This window comes from Pipistrellus hanaki (genome assembly GCF_964339955.1).
Source record: "Pipistrellus hanaki genome assembly, chromosome: 2".
Classification (NCBI taxonomy): domain Eukaryota; kingdom Metazoa; phylum Chordata; class Mammalia; order Chiroptera; family Vespertilionidae; genus Pipistrellus; species Pipistrellus hanaki.
Window position 1 is genome coordinate 110493112 of NC_140504.1, and position 24738 is coordinate 110517849.

A 24738-nucleotide genomic window follows, 5' to 3' on the forward strand; every position below is an offset into this window, starting at 1 on the left:
CTGTCTCTATCCCCATGAGGTACTCATAGTACCTGTCATCATAGATTCCAAAGTCCAACAGATATCTGACCTGATTCTTTTTATTATTAAAACTTAAAATAGAATTGTTCAATGTCTTCTCAGAGTATCAGAAATAAAATAGTGATTAAAAAATAAATGAACTATTGGACATTGTTATTGGTATGCTTTTTCTTTATCCTTTAAAGCAGAGGTTCCCAAACTTGTTTGTGCCGTAGACCCCTTGCCATGTTTTTCGGTTTTGGGTAGACCCCCTACTTACCTGATATTGATTTCTTTGTAAATTTCTAACTGTAGTGAAGTTTAGTGTTAAAAACTTGAAATAAAAACACATGTTAAGTTTTATACATTTATTTATTGAATTTAAATTAAAACTACTCAAAATAAAATTTTGTATCTGTTATATAAAATATACGTAACATAAAATTTAATAAAAAATAATGTACCTACTTTTCTCCCGCATTCTCAAACAAAATAACACTGATTCACTATAATTTGTATGATAAACTACCAGTTTATATTTTTTTAAATATTTTCTCAGCACTTTCCTATTCAAGATTCAGGAAATGAATGAACGTATTTTTCTCACATTCATATTTATAGAGTGACGAATTGAACAAGTCGGTGCAAGTTCGCGAAGCTTTGAGACAAAAATTGGCAAGAATGTTTACTGCGCGTATGCTTGTAACAAGATGATACTGGTATATCATTATGTGCAGGTTTTTATCCTACAACTTACACAATTTTATAAACATATATAATAAATTTTTTACTTCATAGGTACTTTTATAAATAATTTATATGTTTTTATATTATAAGATAATATGATGTAAGTAAATAGGTACTATCAGTGTATGTTGAGATCCACTATCGTGGACCCCCATTTTCATTTCATGGGCCCCCAAATTTTTTTTTCGCTGACGTAGACCCCTTGCAGGTTGTCATAGACCCCTGGGGGTCGATATAGACCACTTTGGGAATCACTGCTTTAAAGTAACAGAATGAAAGCATTTAAACAGACCAGTTAAAAGAATCACTTTTTTAAATACCTACCATCTTTTAAATGCTATCCGGTAGGTTAACCAATCATAAGAACCATTAATTATGTAGATATGGTAATTCACTAGATAAAGAAATCATACTCAATACACATCACTATCAGCAAACTTAATAGAATAAATGTGAACAATAAAATAAATACAAAGCATATTTAGAGAACATAGACAAAACAATAATCAAATGTATCCTGGAAAAAGACAATTAACATTCCTACAACTCTGTTTCTTTATATGTGTTTAAAAAAAAGCACCTCGATGCCGAAACCGGTTTGGCTCAGTGGTAGAGCATTGGTCTGCAGACTGAGAGGGCCCAGGTTCGATTCCAGCCAAGGGCATGTACATTGGTTGCGGGCACATCCCCGATAGGGGTTGTGCAAGAGGCAGCTGGTTGATGTTTCTCTCTCATCGTTTCTAGCTCTCTATCTCTCTCCCTTCCTCTCTGTAAAAACCAATAAAATGTATTTAAAAAAAAAAAAAAAGCACCTCAATAACTAATATGTAGTTTATTTCTACAAGCCAGAAAAATCTCCAAATACATTCTTTCTTATGAAGGTAGCCTAGAGAAAAGCAAAGCTAGGCTCTGAAAGGAGACATATAGGAGTCCTAGTACTACATGTGTGGGCTGAAAAGAACGACGACAACACAACAATCTGAGGTGTCCTGGCGGGGTGGCTCAGTTGGTTGGAGTGTTATCCCACACACCAAAAGACTTTGGGTTTGATTCCTAGTGGGAGCACATATCTAGGTTGTGGGTTCCATACTCAGTCAAAGGCATATGGGAGGCAACTAAGGGATGTTTCTCTCACCTCCTCTCACTCTCACTCTTTCCCTCTCTTCCTCGCTCTACAATCAATTTTAAAAACACAGACATATCCTCAGGTGAGGATTAAAAAAACTATCTGAGGCTCAGTCTCCTAACCAGTATACCAGGTATAATACACATGCCCCAATGTGGTGGCTGGGAGGATTAGAAATGATAAACAGCACATCCAGCATGGTGCCTGGGCACACTGCAGACAAGGGGTAGTGGCAGCAATCAATCTTACTATTCTCTACTACAAAATGTCTACTTTCCCTTTCCTATTGGATAACACAAATGCTGACTATGACAATGGCTCATACTTCTATTGTGCTCCTGCATCATTAGAAACAAGGAGGGCTGCATGTGGACCCTTGTACCTCCACAAATGAAAAAACAAAACAAAACAGCAGCTTTCAGACCAGACCATCTTTCCATACTTAGGAATTATTTTCAATGGTCACATACTAACAACAGCCAAATGCATAAAAATATGTAGTCTATAATCATAACTACCTAATATTCAATAAATTTCACTAAGGGAAAGGGTATTTGGTCGGAAAAATAGCTTATTCTGAGAACAAAGGTCACATTCAAAATATGACACCAGACAATAAACTTATAGTTTTAAATTATGGATATAATAGCTTACATTTATATGCTTTGCCTCCAAATCCTAATATAAACACTATAACACACACACACACACAATTTATTGACTTTTATTATGTGCCTGGTGCCATATTAAATTATTAAATGTATTCGTGATTGTCTTTGCAACTACCTTGAGATATAGATTGTGTTAACATGTCTGTTTCAAAGATTAATAAACTGATAAAGAAAACTCAAGTTACCCAAAGTGAATAGCTAGTTCCCATTATGGTACACTGCTTCTTTCTATGGCCTTCTTGTCATACCCTGTGATGTCCATCACTTTCAATATTACTGCTACTTTTTTTTTTAAGTTTCAGACTTTCTTTTCAAGACTAAAACCTTTCAAAATTTTCTCTACTGCTGAACTATGACCCACTCTTGAAGCATGGAGAATTTCCTAATACAGGGAGCTCTTCCTGCTTGCGGCCTGTGGGTGCCCACCAGGTGCAATCATTCTGCTAGATTAGGTAAGCCCTTGTTGAGCAGTCGGAAGAGGTGACTAAGCAATGAGGCTACTTTTCCTTTCCCCAGATACATAGGAAGGATTCTCTTGTCCTTAAACAGTGAGTACTTGCAAATATATAGTACACAAAACAGTTTTGGTGTTCTGCAATACGTACTCCTAAGAGTTTTCCTTTTAATTATTTCATCAATCTCCTAATTTTCCCCAAATTAGCTTTAAGAGTTAGATGATATATCCAGCACTATACAGATATATGTGATTTGTGAAAATTCTTGCAAAAAGTTTACCTTATATAACGTTTTTGGTCATGTAAGGTTGATGGTGTCTCAAGCAATTTGTCCAGAAGTAATTCTCTTAAAGCTTCAATCCGTGTTTCTACTTCAGCATAATCTATTTTTAAAAAGGTACAAATATATAAGAATTACAGGATGGAAACTTAAGATCACATTACAGACAGTAGAACAGTGGTTGCCTTGAGGGTTATAATAGTGGATTATGAAGAGGCTCAAGGGAACATTCTGGAGAGATGAGAACATTCTATCTGGGGTGTGGGTTACAGTGGTGTGTACATTTGTCTGTGCGTTTCACTACAGATAAATTAACTGCAATAAAAATAAAATCAAGCTTTCTGAGTCCTTATGGAGTTGGGATATACAAAGATAATAAAGCCCTGTGATATTTCTCCTAGTTGATAAGGCATTACCATAGGGAATTTTAGGCTTTTCTTATTGTTTTGTTTTCTGTACTTAGCATTAGAGATCATTTCAAAAGTTGTTTCATTTACTTTAAATGTAGGGTTAGAATTCAGAAATACCTCAATCTTTCTGAAGAGGGAAGATTAAAATGTAGGTTCCCATTTCTATAAAATATCTATAATTGACTCTTTCCAATGAAAAATATGTTTAATAATATCATGGTTAATAAGTAGCAAAGAATATCTAAGTCTAATCAATCCTATACCTGTGGTTGCTCATTTTCACTACATCATAGTAAGAAAAGCCTTATGTTATTTTTGAGGTAATAGTTTTACATTTAAAAGGATCACCATATCAACAAAAACTAAAAAGCATGTAAAGCTCTTTGCAGATTACATCCCACATTCTTTCTGTAAAAGGAAAGAGATCTAAAAGCAATACACAAGCCTTACATTTCTTGAAAACTTGCACCTCTGTTTTTCCAAAGAGTGACTTGGCTTTTTCATAGTCATTAATAACCACATCATAATCACCCTTTAAAATAAAAAGAAATATATATTTTGTAGACTGTCAGCAAAGTATAAAGAAGACATATGGTTAAGATAAAAAACATCTTAACAACATTTTAAAATTTATGATATCTATAACCATTGGCATATAAATACATACTCTTACCTTTTGAATATTCCTTTCAATATTTAGAGGAAGATTGAAAAGAAACTTAAATCGCTGGAGGACATTGAGTGCATTTCTAGTGGAATCTGCCTTGTCCTTTCGACCTAATACTTCTTGAAATAATGTATCTGCAGTATTGCTTGCTCCTATTTTAAAAGAAAAAGATCAAACTTAGATAAAAATTGATTTTGTTTAGAAAAGTATAATTGGACATATGAAATAAAATGTCAGATTGTTATTGAAGCTTTACACTAAAACTCCATAGACTTTTTCAAACATTAGCTATAAGGGAGATCTTTCATGGTTTGCTAAAATACAATTTGCATTTTGCCTACTAAGACTTTTTTTTTAATGTTAAGAATGGTATCCAATTAAAAATAAGCATATTTATCAGGCCCACATAAATTCTTCAATGTGAACTTACATTATTTTAGTCACTCTTCTAAGTTTTATAGCAATTATGGGCCAGTTGGGTATTTCATTAATTCAGACAATAGTTTAAAACACACACATATATACATGTGCACACTCAAGTACACTAATTAAGTTCCATGGAGTCAATATCTACATATATGGTAATACGCAAAACAAGGAAAGTATTTTATAGAAAAGCTGTTCAAAAGAAATATTTCAGAATCAATCCTATTTCTTGGTAAAATTACCTCTTTGTATAGCAGGCACAAAAAATTACATAAATCTTAAAATGACAAATTTTAACATATCATTAATCAATATTTCTTAAATCAACTAATTCTTATATTATACACAAACTAACCTAAAAGACCTCAAGCTATATGAATCACTATAATGAAAGAGATGCTTTATCTAAAGTGAAATTTACTGTGTTCAAAAATAGTTAAGCTTTTTCAACTTATGAATTACTTTTAATTAGCCACGAGGGGAGAAAAAGAATGAAGTGTTTTCAGCTGTTTGATCATGGCACATAAAAAGTTTCTACATTATCTGGTCTAGTGACTATACTTTAAGCAAGATGAAAAAACTGCCTCAGCCTCACTGGGTGGCTTGCATGCCACATTTTCCACTCCACACTGTGGGTGGGCTGATCCTGTTAGTCATCTTTATAACGTAACTGTTTTATCTAAATATTGTTTAAATTCTGTTGAAATTATAAGAGCCTGATATAAAAACTTAGTTTTGTCAAAATAGCTGCTTTCATCACATTCTATTTAATGTCCAATACTAAATTTCTGCTATACGATGAGAAAAGCATACTCTCTTCTTGCCACCAACCACATACTGGTGGCTAAAAGAACATTTCAAACCTGATTAGATTTAAAACATTTTCCTTCAATGAAAATTATTATTTATCATATAAAAATATAAATTTCATGAGTTGAGGCTAAGTGAATAGATACATGGAAGAGATTAAATATTTTTAAAAGGTTGATTACTTATGTGTGAGCTACGGATACTAAATCCCTAAGCACTTTTTTAATATACAATGAAGAAATTTAGAGCAAAACGTATGTGAGTTCAAAATTAGATTTTTCTCATATTATTTTAAAGATATTAAAAAATACCAAATTAGATTTTGCTCATATTATTTTAAAGATATTAAAAAATACCAACTAACTCCTCTAAAACGTATGAAAAACAAGTACAGGTAGAAAATCCACTAATAATTAGATAAAATATAAACATTTTATAGAGAAAATTTGTAGGCAGAAATTGTAAATTTAATTTCTATATTGAAATTTTATATACATACATGGAAATTTTTAATTTATGCAAAGAAATTATAACCATAATTTATAGATAATTTCTGTCCATGAATTATTATTATGTTATGAATTTTAGTGCACTCACAACAAAATATTGGGAGTTCATTCTTTGATAACTGGACAATCAATCATATCGAGTAATAAAATAAATGAGAGCAGTGAAACCAAGATTTGTGCAAGCAGATAAAAATTACCAGCAGTTCACAAAATGTATTTTATGTCTATATTCTCAAGCGCCACTAATAAGAAAATTAAACTGGGTGGGAAGCACACAATGTTGCATTATAAAATTATACACCTGAAATTTACATAATGTTATTAATCAACTAGAGGCCCAGTGCATGAAATTCAGGCATGGGTAAGGTCCCTAGGCCTGACTGGTGATCAGGGCCAATCAGGTTCCCTGCCACCAGTCACCCACCATGTTCTGTACCGCCCCCTGCTGGTTAGTGTACATCATAGCAAGTGATTAAACTGGTTTCAGGGTTGAACTCCCAAGAGAACACTTTGCATATTAACCTTTATATGTAGAGATGTTACCTCAATAAATTAACTTTTTTTTTAAAGGAAGAAAATGAAACTACTAAACTCAGCAGTGTCCACATACAGATGACACCACAAATAAGCCAATTAGTCAGCCATTTTAAAACAATCTCCCACGGTACCAAACCTCCACATCCTCACCTATACATCCAAATTTTAAGGCACTTTGCAGGGCTTTGAACACCCAGGGTGTAACCACAGAACAAATCTAACTGAATGAGATGGCCATAAAAACCCATAACTTGGGTCTTGCAGTTTGCAAAACGAATCCTGCTCTTAGAACTACCAGCCCTGGGCAAATCTAGCTGGAAACTGGTCCTTTCTCAACATAAGTTCCATGGAGAGTGGCTGTCATTGTCTCAATTATAGATGTACCTGGAGCACTAACAGCAATGCTGCTATAGTAACACTGTGGCTGCCACCATTACAGTTGGGCTGACTGAACAATAAGGTTTTCTTCAGTGTAAGATGGGACAACATGAATAGACTTTCAAGACATTATGAGAGTGAACTAAGTAAGTCAGATACAGAGAAAGACAAATACTTCATGGTATAACTTAAATATAGACTCTAAAATAGGTGAACTCATAGAAACAGAGAATAGAATGGGTGGTTACCAGAGGCTGAGGGTTAGAGGGCGGGGGAATGAAGAAATGTTGATCCAATAAAAACATCCAGTAAGAAGATGAATACATTCTGGGGATCTAGTTAATAACATTGTATTATATACTTGAAAGTTGCTATGAGTAAATCTCAAATGTTCTCACCACAAAACAAAAACAAAAAACGGAATTCTGTGACATGATGGAGGTGCCAGTTAAAGCCAAAGCAGTAATCATATTATAATATAAAAGTATAGCAAATCAGCATGGAGGCAGTATCTACATGTGAGATAATACACAAAACTTGTATACAATATTACAAGTCAACTGCAGTTCAATAAAGCTGGGTGAAAAGATGGGAAGAAAAGTCACTGCAGCACTGCACGCTAACCAATCAAACTCATTCCTTACCATTCACCTATTTCTTCAACAATGAAAAAAAAAAAATGTTTTCTTTGTGCCAGGAGCTCCTATCATATAGAAAAACCAGTCATGTAATTCTAATGCTGTCTTACAATTTCAAGCATGTTGTTTTTTAAAACAAACATGCTTTCTCTTATTTTGAAGTGACTTATTAGTCCTTTTCATGGCACTGACAACTGAGACAGTATGTCACAGAAGTGATTTTTAACCTGTGATCTCTGCTTGATGTGAGTTGAGGGGATTGTGGAGAGAATGCAATAAGTACCCTACCCACAAAACACACACACACACACACACACACACACACACACACACACAATTTATCCAAGGAATAGGCAAGTTAAATGAGATTAGGAAACGTTAAAGTATCTGGTAATTTAAGGTAACTTAAAAATGTAGACTTAAATTCATACTAAAACCAGGACCACAATGAGACCTAGCAACATACTTATTGTATGTGTCTCATTTTCTGTAAACAGACAGCAGAAAATGGTAAGACAGGTTTCCATGTATAACATAATGATATTACATGAATACCATCATCAGCAGTAGTTAATGATTATTTAGAGAGCCATTTCGGACACTTGAATTATATAGCACCACATGAAGTACACAGAATGGAATCTTAGAGATGAGAAAAGAGGGAAAGTTGGCTCATACTACCCATCTCTTTTCAACTCCCTTTCAGTAATGTCAGGTTGGTAGCTTGAAATTAATCATGATGAGAAGATTTACACATTGGAAATGCTAATATTAGTGCTAGTTGTTTTTTGTTTTTTGTTTTTTTTTCCTTTTTGGCATGTCAGTTGTTAAACAATTACCATTATAACAAGTAAAAAGTAGTTCCTTATTCACAAACTTGACTCTGATATTCCTTAGTGTTTCAAGTCCTTAACTTTGTTCTTTCAATTTTACACATAGTACCTAGGTGAAATTATTCAGTCCTGTTCATTGAACTACCATCTCTATGCTGCTGAGTCCCAAATCTATATCTTAAGTTATGTCTGTTAGCATAAAACGAACCTTTACACATATTTTTAACTACACATACAATAATTTTTTTGTGAATCTACCCATCACAAAGAAGTCCTTTATTCTGAGCAATTCAAAAGATTTTTACCTGTTTACCTGGGGGAGACAGTTCAATCAGTCAGCCCTCACTGACTTAAAGGGAAACTATGAGAGCATTTCTTGTGACACCCTGTGAGACCAACTTAGTCCCTGAAGATTTCCCATTGAGTGAACCCTGAGAGCAGAGCTGAGAAGGACAGTATCAGGAGCACATCGGCTTTAGAAAGCTTGGAGCACAGGAATAGGGCCCTGAGTCTAGGCAGATGGTTGGTCAGGCTTCATCACATGACAGTGGAGAAAAGATTACTCGGTGGACAATCAACTCTCACACCCTTAGTTTAACTGCCTTTAGAAACAGCAAAGGAAGTGGAATGAAAAGAATGAAGATTTCATGGAGGGAGAAAAAAACATTTTAGCATTGATGGATCCCTTATAATATTGAAGGAGTTTGGAGAAGCCTTTGTGGGTGGATAAACATATACTACACATGTAATATCTAGTGCTTACTCTATACTAGGTGCTTGTCTTAAAAGTTTATATTAATTATTCCAAATTCTTGTTCTGAAAACATATATTAATTGCTAATTCATCTAAACTTACTCATGTCCCTGTGAGATAAGCACTATATTTATCCCCATTTTATAGTGAAGGCAACTGAAAACACAGAGAGGTCCTTCAACTTGCTCATTGTGACAAAGCTAGGAGGTATTGAGAGAGAAAAAAAATATTCTTGGGTACAACCCTCAGGAATCTCAAACTCAACATGTTATAAATCAAACTGAATTTTTTCCTCTCTACTTTTCTCCTCATGCCCCAAACATACCCTTCTTCCTCCATTTGTGGCCAGAAATCTGGAAGTAATCACTGACTACTTCCTTTTTCTTCTTTTCACTTCAACCAGTAACTGATGTTGCCTTTCTCATCTCGTCAACATCTCCCACCTGCCATTCACTCTACCTTCATCACCTCTGCTTTAATTACGAGTCCTTAGCACTTCACTCTTACAACTGTACCTTTTACCTGGGCTTCTCTTAGTCTAGCTCCCTTCTAATCCTTTGTCTATACAAAGGGCAGAATGTTCTTTGAACAGTTCTAACAGCACTCCCTAACTGAAAATCCTTCAATATCTCAGTGTCCAGGATTAAGACAAATCCCAAACCCAGTAGAAAGCTTGTCATGAGCAGACACTCTTCCATCTGGCACCCTCATCTCTCACTTCTGCGCACAAGCTATGCTGGATCCTGGGTATAGGAATGCAGCCCATCTCCTTTCTGAAACCAGTGCTTTCATCACGCAGTTTGCTCTGCTTGGGACAACCTTCATCCACTTAGCTGCCCACCCACCAACCTCTTCTGCCTGGCTACTTCCAAATCTTCTTTTAAAACTCATTGGACCTTCCCCTGATATTCTCTCCACTCCATTTTCAATTAGGTCTCCTAGATGTACTCCAGGATTACCACGAGCAGAGGATGATCACACCACAATCTATTCACTGATTTTTGTCTGTATTTTCCACTAGACTATACAGTCTGAAAAGTAAAGCCTATGTTTTATCTTCAGATTGCTGGGATAGAACTAATGGGTGCTCAGTAAATGCTTATGGAGAAAGGACTAAAACTCTGCCTCTGAATCAGTGCTCAATACTCTTTCTACTTAGAGAGATGGTACTGGCCAGTACAAGCCTCACTCTGTTTGGTGTGCAGTCCTGCAAAAATGACTGTGCAGCTGAAACTGGATGCTGCCTTTCTCATCTCATTTTTTATTGTAAAACTAGAGGCCCGGGGTGCAAAATTCATGAATGGGGGTGGGGGGGCATCCCTCAGCCCAGCCTGTGCCTTCTCTAATCTGGGACATCCCTCTCACAATCCAGGACTGCTCCCAACTGCTCGCGTGCCTGCCTGCCTGCCTGATTGCCCCTAACCACTCCCCTGCCAGCCTGGTCACCCCCAACTGTCCTCCCCTGCCAGCCATCTTGTGGCAGCCATCTTGTGTCCACATGGGGGTGGCCATCTTTGTGAGTTGGAGAGATGGTCAATTTGCATATTACTTCTTTATTATATAGGATTTGCATGAATCAAGAACATTTTCTATGCATTGGCAAATTGTCATACTCCTTTCTAAGTTTATCCCTTGTACTTTCAATGTCATAGATTATCTGAGTGTTCCTTTAGGCATCACTTCCTGTGAAACATCTTCATCATCTTTGTGAGTCAACCCTCTCTTTTAATATCCATTTCTGTAAAATGTCATGTGAGTTTACTATCTCTGGGAGACAAGGAGGCCACACAACTGCCCACTTTTCTAACTGACAACACATGTCACCAATGGACTTGGAAGAGACAAATTGGTCACAGATCACTTGCACATTTGAAGAGCTAGCAACTGAGTTTGTACTTTATGCAATTATAGCAAATATATTGTAGTAACTAAAATTTGAACAGTGTTTTGGGGGAACAGGTATATTTAATTGGACTGTGGTAACTGAAATTCAAGCAATTCATGCATATCAAAACCATGCACAGCAAGGTCAATCTGTAGTTTAAATTATAAATTTGGAGCCAGATTTCTAGACATAAATCACAACTCTACCACTTATTACTTATATGCCATTAGGTAACTCATTTGATCTTTCTGGGTTTCAGGTTTTTTTCATCACTAAAAGGGAGATAATAGTACAAACCTCAGAGTTATTAAGAGGACTAAATATACATAAAATGTTTATGAACACTGCAAATGTTTTAGCTATCACTACCACAGCTTCTACTACAAATACTTATATGACATTGTCTATACTCGCACTGTCCAATAACGTAGCTACTAGCCACATGGAGCTATTTCAATTTAAATTAGTTCAAGTTAAATAAAAATTAAAAATTCAACTCCTCTCTAATACTAGCTACATTTTAAATCCTCAACAGCTACATTTCCATCTCTACAGAAGTTCTATGGGACAGTCATACTCTATATTCTTGGAATAGATAAAAAAACAAAACCAAAAAAAACTTGATATGCAAAGTTGATATAAATAATAGTCATCATTTCATCAGTTGCTTGAAATCAAGAAGAAAATTTTAAGTTAAAGGCAAATCTGTAAAACACATGTCAGTGAAAACAAAAGAATTTCAATGAAAGGCTTCAGCACTGGTAATTTTTTTTTAATATATATTTTATTGATTTTTTACAGAGAGGAAAGGAGAGAGATAGAGAGCTAGAAACGTCAATGAGAGAGAAACATCGACCAGCTGCCTCTTGCACACCCCCTACCGGGGATGTGCCTGCAACCAATGTACATGCCCCTGACCGGAATCAAACCTGGAACCTTTCAGTCCGCAGACCGACGCTCTACCACTGAGCCAAACCGGTTTCGGCAGCACTGGTAATTCTTAATAAAATGGACAAGTTTCTTATAGTTAACATTATACATTAAAAATTAATCTACAGTGAGAAAAGTTGCCCAAATTTTAAAAACTTTCATTTAAAATAACTCAAGAAAAATGCATATTAATTGAATATGTGATTATATGCAAAATTAAAGCATTAACAATAATCTAAGTAAATTACACTACAGTTATACTTATTTACCTTTCTACCTTTCCAAAGAAATGAAACTAAATTTTCTGTAGTAGTTCTATAATTTTTCTTTTGATTACCCAGTTACACAGCTTCTGAAGTCTTGGGTAACTATGGCATACCTCTCTAGACGTAGAACATGTTTGCAAGGCTGGAGCCACACCTCTTTCAGCTGTGTACCCCACACTGGACTGAGCAGGTTTTGTCTACACAACCAGTCTTAAATAAATGTTGGTCAAATTGAATTAGCAAAACTATATCATAAGGTAGTAAACATCAACATCAAGTTGATAAAAATGATTCTAGAAAAAAAGGTACTGCTATAAAGAATATATTTTAAGAAAAAATTTACACCAGAAAGTCCTGAGAGTTTCATAAAGAAGTAACCATTTATGCTAAGCACAACTTCATTCAAATAGAACAAACTTCAGTAGAAAGTATGACACATTTCTAGAAAAGGTTGTGGTTATAAAGCAATAGAAGTAAAATGATCTCCCTTACAAATTTTATACCACACGTATGAAGGGAGGATTTCCTAAACTACTCCTTAAAAGAAAAAAATTATGGTAACACACTATGCTAAACCTAACACTTAAAACAAATTTAATTTTTTCAAAATCTTAATAAGATTCTATTTTCTTTTACTGATAACAATGATATACTTACTATGTCAACTTGTTCCTACAAATCGCTTTTGAAAAGTTAACGAAATAATCTTACTTTCTTTACAAATATCATAGTTCACTGGCAATTCCTATAGTGAAAACAACATTCTTCCATGACCTTAAATATGTTTGACTATGCCAATATAGAAATAGCTCTAATAAATGTTTATTTTGATTAAATTAAGAATATATTCATTTCAGCCAAGTTGGTTACATGGTTCTCAGACAAAAACAAGGCAAAACATCAAGGCAAAATAATAACAACCAGAGGAAAATATTTAAAGCACTGTTAAACTCATAAATTTAGGAGGAAATTTAAGTCGTCAAATTCTACTAACAAGGAAAGCCTATGTCAAATTAAACTTCCTTCTGAAAAATACTTATCAGAGATCCACAGATTTATGAACAAATATTTACAAAAAAAAGCTCATTAAACTGTGCTCATGGAAATAAATTAAAGTACAAGTGCAAAAACTGACTTGATATCACAGTTCTGCATTCATAAAATCACTAAAGATTTAATGAGATGGTTCTTAATTTCTTTAGTTATTCTTAACCCTACTATGGAAAAATCATAGGCTATACTTATTTTAACAAACAAGGGGATTCCTTTGAACATTAGTGCTCCTTATCAAATGTTTACTATATGCATGAAAGAGGGTAATTTATTTTTAAGTCACCAATATTAAAACAGGAATTGATTCATCTGATGAATTTCTTTCAAATCAGTATTATAAGTACCTGGGAGCAAGTATATCAGAAAAAAGATATAAAGGGAGGTGGATAGATCTCCAAATTCTGCATGTGTCAGTTTCCCCAGACTTAGAGTTTTTACAAAATATCTCAGAGTTAGAAACACTCTTAATTATGCAGTTGCCTTAAATTTGTTTTGGAAAAAGGTTAAGTATAAATAAATGACACATAAGCATCTATAATTCTAGCAGCTGGTATTATCTGTATTAACACTGGTAGATACTTTAATGTGTTTTTTCAAGTTTTTGATCAATAAAATTCCTGGCTACTGCCAAGACCGGTTTGGCTCAATGGATAGAGCATTGGCTTGGGGACTGAAAGGTCCTGGGTTCAATTCCGGTCAAGGGCATGTACCTTGGTTGCGGGCATATCCCCAGTAGGGGGTGTGCAAGAGGCAGCTGATTGACCTCTATCTCTCATTGATGTTTCTAACTCTCTATCTCTCTCCCTTCCTCTCTGTACAAAATCAATAAAATATATATATTTTTTAAAAATTCCTGGCTACTGAGTCAGTGCTTTTTTGTCTTTAATTCAAGATGCTATTTTTATAGTCAACTCTTTTATCGTGGCAAATTTTACTTATTTAGAAGTATATTGAGCCGAAACCGGTTTGGCTCAGTGGATAGAGCGTAGGCCTGTGGACCAAAAGGTCCCGGGTTCGATTCCGGTCAAGGGCATGTACATTGGTTTCGGGCTCATCCCTTGTGGGGGGTGTGCAGGAGGCAACTGGTCTACGTATCTCTCTCATCGATGTTTCTAGCTCTCTTCTCTCTCCCTTCCTTTCTGTGAAAAATCAATAAAATATATATATTTTAAAAAGAAGTATATTGACTTGTTTTCAAATTATAATTCCTCATAAATAAAATGTAACCCTCCCCCCCAATATATACATTTTCAATGTTTTTATTCCCCCTTATGTTAATTAAATCATGATTATTTAGAAATAAATACTAAAATGAAACTTATTGCCTTGTTCTGTGTAACCAAATCTAAGAACTATATTAAAGCTTGTTATAAAGTCCATAAATAGTTTTGGGTAGTTGAGCAAAACTTACTGTTTAGAACATTCTCCAGTTTTTGCGTCATGGATCCTTCTACTTTTTCCGTTCCATCTGCTTCCAGTTTTTGATGGATGGCTACAACAAAATGTCTAGTTAAAATTTAGGCTTTTAAATGGATGGAAATACATTACATTGAAATGACACTTTTAAACAACTTTCAAAATGGTTACACTATTTTCACTGATGGAAAAAAGCACAAATGTGCAAAAACTCTGCATAAACTCAGCAGAGTAACCAAGAGACACCAGTTTAAATTATTTATAGTTTCATGCTATTGAAATAGTACATTACACACATAATCATGTGATCCTGAATGTTGAGAGGTAACAACAGTTTAATTACAAAAGAAAAATAAGACTTAAGTAAATAATATCTTTGATATTTGGTCATAGGAAAGTTATACTTATTTCTCGGTTCATTATCTGCATTCTATTTTTATAGTGGTCTCTTTTATGGCAAATTTTACGTACTTAGAAGTATACTGGCTTGTTTTCAAATAATGATTTCTCATAAATAAAATGCAAAAAGAAAAAAAAAACCCTGCATATTAGAAATACTACTATTTGAATTATATCAAGCTAAAAATATTTAATTTCAGTCTTGGGACATAACATGGCCAAATATATATTATTCATTTACTACTATTCATACTATAATTATTTCACTGGAAGTTCCAAAGAAATATCTAGTGACATCTTCTAAAACATCAATTTGTGGATGTAGAAATTACATTGGAGTTTTTTGCCAATATTCATATATGTACACATAACTCATATAAATATTATCAGGAAATCACTTATATTTTAAAACTCTTTAGCCCAGTGGTCGGCAAACTCATTAGTCAACAGAGCCAAATATCAACAGTACGACGATTAAAATTTCTTTTGAGAGCCAAAATTTTTAAACTTAAACTTCTTCTAACACCACTTCTTTAAAATAGACTCGCTCAGGCCGTGGTATTTTGTGGAAGGGGCTAAAGAGCCGCATGTGGCTTGTGAGCCACAGTTTGTCGACCACTGATATAACCTATTAAAAAGGGGAGGTTTCAAACAGAGCAAATCAACCTCAGGTGAAGCACTTAGGAAATTTTCAAATCAAAATAACCAAATATAATTTCAAATTCAAAATTGTGACATAATAAAAAAATGGCAAGCCACACATTAATTTAGCCATGACCATAAGTTAAGCCCTATGATATTTCTAATGCATACTGCATTGTAAGAGGCCAATGTTGCATGTTCTACTATTATTTCTATTTCACAGATGGCTCAGTGAAAATAAATAATTTGGCAGAAGTTTCAAAGCCAACCCCAAAATCTGAACTCAAGCGGTCTGATCCCAAAACAAAAAAAACAAAAAAATCATCTATCTGAACAGCTTCAACTAAGTCTCTATTTTCACATCTTTAAAAATAAAAATAATAGACTTATTATGTCAGTTGGGAAGTGAATTCAGTTGCATATAAAATGACCTCTCTCAAAAATAATAGCTGCTAAAACACCTAGAATTTTTTTCTTCCGCATAAGTTGCTGTAGCAAAAACTCAAATGCAAGACACTGAACTTACTAATAACATCACTCTTATGCCCACTATTCTCCAACTCTTTCCTAAAGGAACTTACTGGTTCTACCTCAACCCGGCCAGTCATGGGAGGCAGATATCTAGGGGGAAAAAGTCTATCTAAGAAAAAAAGAGTGTATTTCTTTTAAAAACTTTGGAGATAAAAATGTCCAAATATTATAAAGTGAAACTAGAAATACTTCCATGTTCAATACAAATAAATCTATTCATACTATTTATTTAAATGTTGCTATAATTTTCTGACCAGCCAGTTGGCACTTCTTGCATTTCACTAAGCAGGCACTGCATGGAGTTTGTCCATGGCAATGAGACATGACAGCTTATAGTGACCCTACTTTCTACATCAAAATTAGCATTAAAGGAAATCATGGAGCCAACATTTTCTGTTGCTAACAAAACCCATCACTGATCAGCAGATCAAGACAAGGTGAGCCTGGCTTCCCCTCACCCCCAGCTCAGTGCACAGCCCCTCTCTGGTGGCAAAGCAGCTTCCTGACAACCAATTCCACCACAGCAGAGCCACTGTCAAGCTGTCAGCCAAGCACGAGGACTGAGAGACACAGGGACCTGATAAAGGATATCCTATTTTCCAGAAAATTAAACCAAATAACCAATGTTTGGCTCACTTGACCTTTTATTTTATCTAAAACACTTTTAAATGATATAACTCAATAAGCAAAATGATACATGAGGTGGCTCGAGGATTGTTTTGTTTCTAATCTATTGAAACTTGAAGCAATTTAATGCCATAAATTTATATTTGGGAAACAAAAAAGTATGCATATAAAAGTTCTATTAAAAAAAATCAGAGTTATCCCGTTTCCCCGAAAATAACACAGTGCCTTATATTAATTTTTGCTCCCAAAGATGCGCTAGGTCTTATTTTCAGGTGATGTCTTATTTTTCCATGAAGAAGAATACAGTACACATTTATTGTTAAACAAAAATAAAGGAAATTTATTACCTGTATACGGTACGGTAGTATGGTAGTTGTCAACACAAACCAGACAAACTGTGAATCCTACAGTATCAAGAATTTACTCATTTATTCAATGACAATCACGTTATCATCTTCTGGAACATCATCATAACAATCCAATTCCTGAATTTCCTGGTAAATTTCTTGTGACTCCATTTCTTTCAGAATCAGTGGACCAAATCTCTCATGTTTAGCCTGGGGGAAGGGCCTTATTTTCGGGGGGATGCCTTATATTTCACTCAGAAGGAAACCTGTAAGTAGGTTTTATTTTCGGAAGATGTCTTATTTTCGGGGAAACACGGTAGAAAGACTGCCAATTGATTCATTAAAATTATTTTAACTTTCTAGTAAAATGTAGACATTAGATAGGCAAAATTCAATCAAAGTTATCATGTGTCCATGCATTTATATAATGACATTATTAAATGAGACACTAAGAAATGGCATGTATGGCAATGTCCCTAAGGGTTCAGAGTCAGGTACACTGTGGTGTGTCCCTAAGGGTTCAGAGTCAGGTACACTGTGGTGTATCTACTCTAACTCCCATGTTACTACTAGCCTGTGTGACATGAAAATATTCAAACTAGGTAGGTCCAAGATTGACAAACTATTTCTACAAAGAACCAGAGAGTAAATACTTTGTGGGCCATAATGAGCCTCTATAAAGTCGTCTTCTTCTCTTCCCATTCTTTAAAACAACAACAACAAAAAAAACACCCTTGCAAAACATAGGCATGTTTTAGCTCCTGGGCCTGTACAAAGAAAGGCTGGCCTTATTTGGCCTATGTGCCAACCTCTGAGCATCATATTTACTAAAAGAAAAATCTAGGAAGGATTAGGGTAAGATGTATTAATAATTTAAATTTGTGAATAGCTTTTCAAACATTTAGTTTCTACTACTTCTTCTTCTAAATTTGTATGAGTGGCTAAATATATATGAATTCTATTTAAATTGTTTAAGTAATCTGTGAATCCTTTCCTTTCTCAGTTATATTGGAAAAAAAACAAATAATAATATAATTGCACCTATTACATAGAAGACTAAAAGATTCTCACTCAGATAATTGGGTCTTATATAACAACTAGAGGCCTGGTAAACAAAATTCGTGCACTCGGGGGGAGGGAGGGGGGAATCCCTCAGCCAGGCCTATGCCCTCTCACAGTCTAGGACCTCTCGGGGGATGTCCAATTTATGGCTTAGGCCCACTCCCACTACCCCAGGGGTGGACCCAAGCTATCAGTTGGATATCCTTGTGCTGCCACCAAAATGGGAGAGGCTCCTGCCACTGCCACTGCACTCGCCAACCATGAGCCAAGCTTCTAGCTGAGTGGGGCTCCCCCTGTGAGAGCACACTGACCACCAAGGGGCAGCTCCTGCATTGAGCATCTGCCCCTTGGTGGTCAGTGCACATCATAGCGACTGGTCGTTCTGGCATTTGGTCTATTTGAATATTAGCCTTTTATTATATAGGATACTTGCCTTCATACATTAATAGATACTAACAACTTAATGTGCCAAAAAATCAATATGGCTTACAACTATCTGGCGTAGCAGTAATAAAAGTAATAAGGAAGGGCGAACCAATTATGTACCAAGTAACGTCTTTAGTTACTCTGTTTTGGTCTCTTTATTCTGTTACTCTTTAGTATATCAAAAAAAGAAATAGTTCATACAGTTTGGGCCCATACTTGTCCTAAAAAAACAGTGCTAATTCTGGACTTACTATTAAAAAACAGATGACAAGTTTAAGGGGCAGTTAGGAAAATGGTTACCGAAATAAAGGTGATAATCTGAGACCATTGAAGAAGCACAGACAGAAGGCCTTTAATGTTGGGAGAAGCTCCATGAACATCAGCATAACCTGAGAGGACTGCTGTGAGCAGTAGCTAGTAAGAAACCATGGCTCATCAAGACTTCAAGGAACTGGGAAAGAATAGCAGAGACAGCCACGGGAAAAGTGAAATATATGATACTAGAAATATTTTTGTAGGATATAGTAAAGGAAAACCTATAATAAATACACTGAGATTAACATGGGCAGATTAGTTATGCCAGACATTCTTGTCAAGTTCTAATTAAAATAAACACAAGGGGGGGAAAAATGACCAGAGCATAAAAATTTAAAGATAAAGATCAGCATGGCCAGCATGGTTCAGTGGTTGAACATCAACCTATGAACCAGGATGTCACGGTTCAATTCCTGATCAGGGCACCTGCCCAGGTTGCAGGCTCGATACCCAGTGTGGGGTGTGCAGGAGGAGTGTGGGGTGTGCAGGAGGCAGCCAGTCAACGATTCTCTCTCATCACTGATTTTTCTCTCTTTTTCTTCCTCTCCCTCTCCCTTCCTTTCTGAAATCAATAAAAATAGATTTTTTTAAAAACTAAAGAGGAAGATCTGACTGCCAGGTTTATTATAACTTAGATTTAATTAATGTAATTAAATTGGGCATTAATAATATATCAGAGTGCTATGAAGAGAACATGCCCTACTCCACCCATTTCTATCTTTGGCACAGTTGCAGAAAACTGACATATATTAAGAAACACATTTATTTTCATAATATTGTAAAACTAAAACTAAATTCATAAAACAAGTCTACTGTAATTAGATAAAAAAGAAAAATTCACATTTCAAATCCTGAAAACACAAAAATGGCATCACTAACAATCAATGTAAATAAAGGAAGAACACACAAATAAACTGAGTTGATAATGAGAAGGGCCTAGAACATAAATTTTAAATAATTTAAAAATTATAATATGATGCTAAAAAACATGAAAATCTTGATGAAAAGAGAATTTTGGGATAACCCAAACAAAAATATATAAAACATAGGGAGAGTAAAATTAAAAATAAATAAATGGGTATATACATATATCTGCCAGTGCTCACTTCTCTTGAACTCAATGGTCCATCATAGTGTCCTACAGAAGGAACAAGTAGACACTAATGGCTCCTGATGTGATAACGTAGGAAGCACATGCTCACTACCACATGTAGTAAAAAATGTTGAAAGTGAATCTTACTAATGTTCGAATAGGTAAGTTCAAACTATAGAATAGACTAAAATAAGTTAAATGACACCATGGGAAAATAATCAGTCAAATCTAGACTATGGGATATCCCACAGGACAAATAACCTTGATTCTTCAATAAATCATTGGCAGGGGAGGGGGGGACAGTTACTTTAAAAGAGGCTTAAGAAACTTAAAAAAAAAAAAAAAAGAAATACCTTGACCTTATTTGGATCTTCATTTGGCCAAAATAAAAAACTTGGAGGGTAAGTGGGGAAATTTTAATATGAACTGGGAATTAGATGATATTAAGTAATTATTAAAACTTCTGTTAGCTGTGATAATGGCATTGCTGTTTGATAGGTAAATGTCCCTGAGGAGAGTGGGGACTCATACTAAAGTATGTAAGACAGAAATGTCACGCTGTTTGTGTTTCACCACAAGGGATCAGAAAAACACCAACCGACCAACCCACCACAAAAAAACACTGATGAAACAAGGATAGAAAACTATGAATAACTGTTAAATCTAGATGATAGGTAGATGGGGATAACTATCTTCTCCACTTTAAACATGTTTGAAATTTATCATAATAAAAAGTAAAATAAATTACTCGAGCAATTTATTAGCTCTTTCAATGTATTAGCTCTTTCAAATTTCCAACACATAATTCCAAATCTATATAACCCATTTCAAAGTATAAACATGTACACATAGATTCATATGATTCTGTATAACAATAAAACTAAAGCCTGACCAGTAATTAGCATTTTTTAAAATTATAGATCAATTCCACCTAAGATACTAAAAAAATTTTCTAATGAGTTACTAATAAATCAAATATACTAAAATACCCAGAGAACCAACCTAAAGAATAAAGATTTCTAACATATACAACTTGATATATATTTTTAATTTTGTAGTATGCACTCATCTAAGCTAAGGGGGAAAATACCCAAAGGGAAATACATTAATATATTAACATGATTATTTCTACAATAGAATTACAATAGTTCTTTCTTATTATTTACTGTTTATAATATGCATTTCACTTACATCACAGAAATATAAAAGCTAGATATATGTGTTTAAAATTTTCAAATTTACTATTAAAATCATTTTCTATATGGAATAGTCAGTTGCTTATTAGTAGTTGGTCACCATTATCTTTGTTAAACTTTTTTCTTTCTTTTTAATTCTCCCTGGAGTATATGCCTTTATGGATTTTTAGAGAGAGAAAGGAAGAGAGTGAGGAGGGGGGTGGAGAGAGAGAGAGCGAGAGAGAGGAAGAGAGAGAGAGAGGCACACAGACAGAGACATTGGCGTGGAGGGAAAAATCAGTATGTCTCCTTCTATATGCGCCCAAATGAGGATTTAACCTGCAACATGGACATGTGACCTGACCAGGAATCGAACCTGCACTTTTTGATGCATAGGACAATGTTCTAACCAAGTGAACAACCAGGCCATGGCTCTTTGTTAAACTTTGAAGTTACCAACATACTTTTAGGGCAAATGTCTAATAAATGAGACCACATAAATTTAATGCACAAAATAAAACTTCTTGAAATCTGCTAAGATTGAGGCCATCTATAGAAGTAAAACCATAAACAAAGAAATACAAATATATATGTATAAATAAATGTATTTTTTAAAAACAAGTAGAAAGTCAAACATACTTTTGCTAAGTGAAATAATTATAATTTTAATAATCTTTGAGAATGGCTAATTATATATGGCAAATTATCATTTGTATAGATACTAATAACTTAATTCTACTTGATAACACTAAACTGTTCATATATGCTCAGGTTTCTATTGTGGACATAACATTGACAACTTAGAATATCAATAAGCACAAAGAAAAACACACTCATCAAACTAAGGGCACAGCCTGGCTGGTGTTGCTCAGTGGTTGAGTGTAGACCTATGAACGAGGAGCTCAAGATTGGATTCTAATCAGGGCTCATGCTTGGGTTGTGGGCTCGGTCCCCAATAGAAGGCGTGTAGGAGGCAGCCGGTCAATGATTCTCTCTCATCATTGATGTTTCTATCTCTCCCTCTCCATTTCTCTGTGAATTTACAACAATATATTTTAAAAAATAGGGGGCATGGAATATTTATTAAAGAAGCCTACCTAACTTCTCTGTTCCATCCTGGATATTTGCATTTTATCCCATCAAAAACCTCCTTGGATCTGCAAGGAAAGAGCTGTACCAGATGCACATTTCACTTATCAGAAGTTTGGCCCAGGAAGAAGGGACTTTAAAAATAATAAAAGGATGTCTGTACTTTAAGAATAAAATTAATTTTAAAATTTAGTCTTTCTGAATAGAAGAAGTTGTGGCTTCCTTGTCAAATCAATACTTAGCTATATCTAGGTATCAGGTTATAAGAGTCTTTGTTTTTTAAAAGAACTGGGCTAACTTTTATCAATGTATTTTACTTTTCACTAGATAAACAATAAGTTGATTTTTATTAAAGACAGTTTTAGGGGGGAAAACATACCCAATATATTTCCCTGAAATGTCTAAAAGCTATGTTATTTCTATTTAATACAGTCAGTTTCCCTTACATATACAGATGAGGTCATGCATGGTGAACAGTTAAATATTGTGGATAGTACTGGTAGGGTGATGGCTAAAGAGTATTATGTTGCTATCAGTCTTTTTGAAACCAAACACACAATAGGTCACATTTATAGAATTAGTCACATGTGTAAGATATTGATGGCTAGGGATTTTTAAAATTCTAGAATTTAACCCATTGGGATTTAATTTCTTATTGACCCTGGAGACTGGGCATTATGGAGAGGCAAAGTGGTCTCCTATTTCACACATGTACCATGGGTCTACAAAAACCTCAGAAACAAATATTTAAAGTATCAAGCCTTCAAAGAGATTCCAGCCTAGTCTGCAACAAATATTTAGGGCACATTTTATATCTCTACTTGTATAAACACAGACCGAGTGTCACACCCTGTAAACACTCTGCAAACACAGTATCAGGTTTCTGCTGTGGAAGCCACAACAGATGGCTCACAGGGTCACCTTACCTGCAAGAGCATCCTGTGCTTCAAAGAAAGTACTAAGACCCCCTTTCACACAGGCCAGGCTACCCTCACTCTTCTTGTTAGCCTGCCTCTTCAGGTTGGAAACTGCCATTTTGAGCTGCTCAAAACTGAAATGAAATAAAAGAAACCAAAAGTTTGACACTCCTAACAAGCAAAAAAGCAATAAGATAGTCCATCCTATATAATAAAGGGGCATCCTATATAATAAAGAGGCAATATGTAAATTGACCATCACACCCTCGCACAAGATGGCCGCCCCCATGAGGTCACAAGATGGCCACTCCCATGTGGTCACAAGATGGCTGTGCCCATGTCATCACAAGATGGCTGCAATAAGATGGCCAGCAGGGGAGGGCAGTTGAAGGTGAACAGGCCAGCAGGGAAGGGCAGTTGGGGGCAAACAGGCCAGCAGGGGAGGGGAATTGGGGGCGATTGGAACAGCAAGGGAGGTTGAGGGAGACTGGGCCTGTAGGGGAGGAGAGTTGGGGGGGACCGAGCCTGCAGGGGAGGACAGTTGGGGGCTGGAAGGGCAGGGCAATTTGGGGTGACCGGACCTGCAGAGGAGGGCAGTTAGGGGTGACCAGGCCAGCAGGGGAGGGCATTTTGGGGCAACCAGGACAGCAGGGGAGAGCAGTTGGGGGTAACTGGGCCAACAGGGGAGGGAAACTGGGGGTAATCAGGCTGGCAGGGGAGTGGTTAGGGGGTGATCAGGTTGGCAGGCAAGTGGGTGAGTGGGTTAGTTGGGACTCAGCAGGCCCAGATTGTGAGAGGGATGTTCGACTGCTGGTTGAGGCCTGATCTCATTGGAGAGGGTGCAGGTTGGGTTTAGGGACACCCACCACCCCCTCTCCCCCATTCCTGAGGTAGTCCTCAGTATTTCAGAAATCTTATTTTTATCTAAAAAGTTTGGCTATAAAACTTTGAATACATTGAGTGCCATGATAGCTCTATCCAGAAAAGAGATCAATTCTGACTTATAGTAATATAAAAAGCACATCCATAATGTAAAATCAGAACTATCTCCTAAAATAAAGGATTTCAGACATTTGCTTTAAAAATTTATCAGGCCAAATTTATTCTATGTCTATTCCAATTTTTCCTCATGTTTTCTACTAATGGTTTTCTTCCTAATAGAAGGAGAATTTTTCTTAAGTTATATTTTAACAAGTTAAATTTTCAAGAATATAAATTTTAAGCAATAAAACATTCATTAAAGCATTTTTACTAAAGATAATTGTTTTAAAAGTCTTGCAAAAAAAGTTAAAAACCTGATCTTGTAGAGAAAGTGGGTAAAATG

General features: G+C 35.3%; 2 protein-coding genes across 7 annotated transcripts in view; both read right to left on the minus strand.

The window, feature by feature from the left end:
• Positions 1 to 24738, minus strand: part of EXOC2 (exocyst complex component 2) — a 232775-nt gene that overhangs the window by 114349 nt on the left and 93688 nt on the right. For all 6 annotated transcript variants that reach the window (XM_084873313.1, XM_084873310.1, XM_084873311.1 and 3 more), the window contains 5 exons: positions 23424 to 23548; positions 14787 to 14867; positions 4363 to 4508; positions 4140 to 4221; positions 3280 to 3382 (listed from right to left, as the gene is read on the minus strand). In XM_084873313.1, coding sequence (XP_084729439.1) covers positions 3280 to 3382; positions 4140 to 4221; positions 4363 to 4508; positions 14787 to 14867; positions 23424 to 23548 — 537 coding nt within the window. The remainder of the gene's footprint in view (positions 1 to 3279; positions 3383 to 4139; positions 4222 to 4362; positions 4509 to 14786; positions 14868 to 23423; positions 23549 to 24738) is intronic.
• LOC311617110 (histone-lysine N-methyltransferase SETMAR-like) overlaps positions 1 to 24738 on the minus strand; it is a 61957-nt gene that overhangs the window by 28867 nt on the left and 8352 nt on the right. The window lies entirely within an intron of this gene.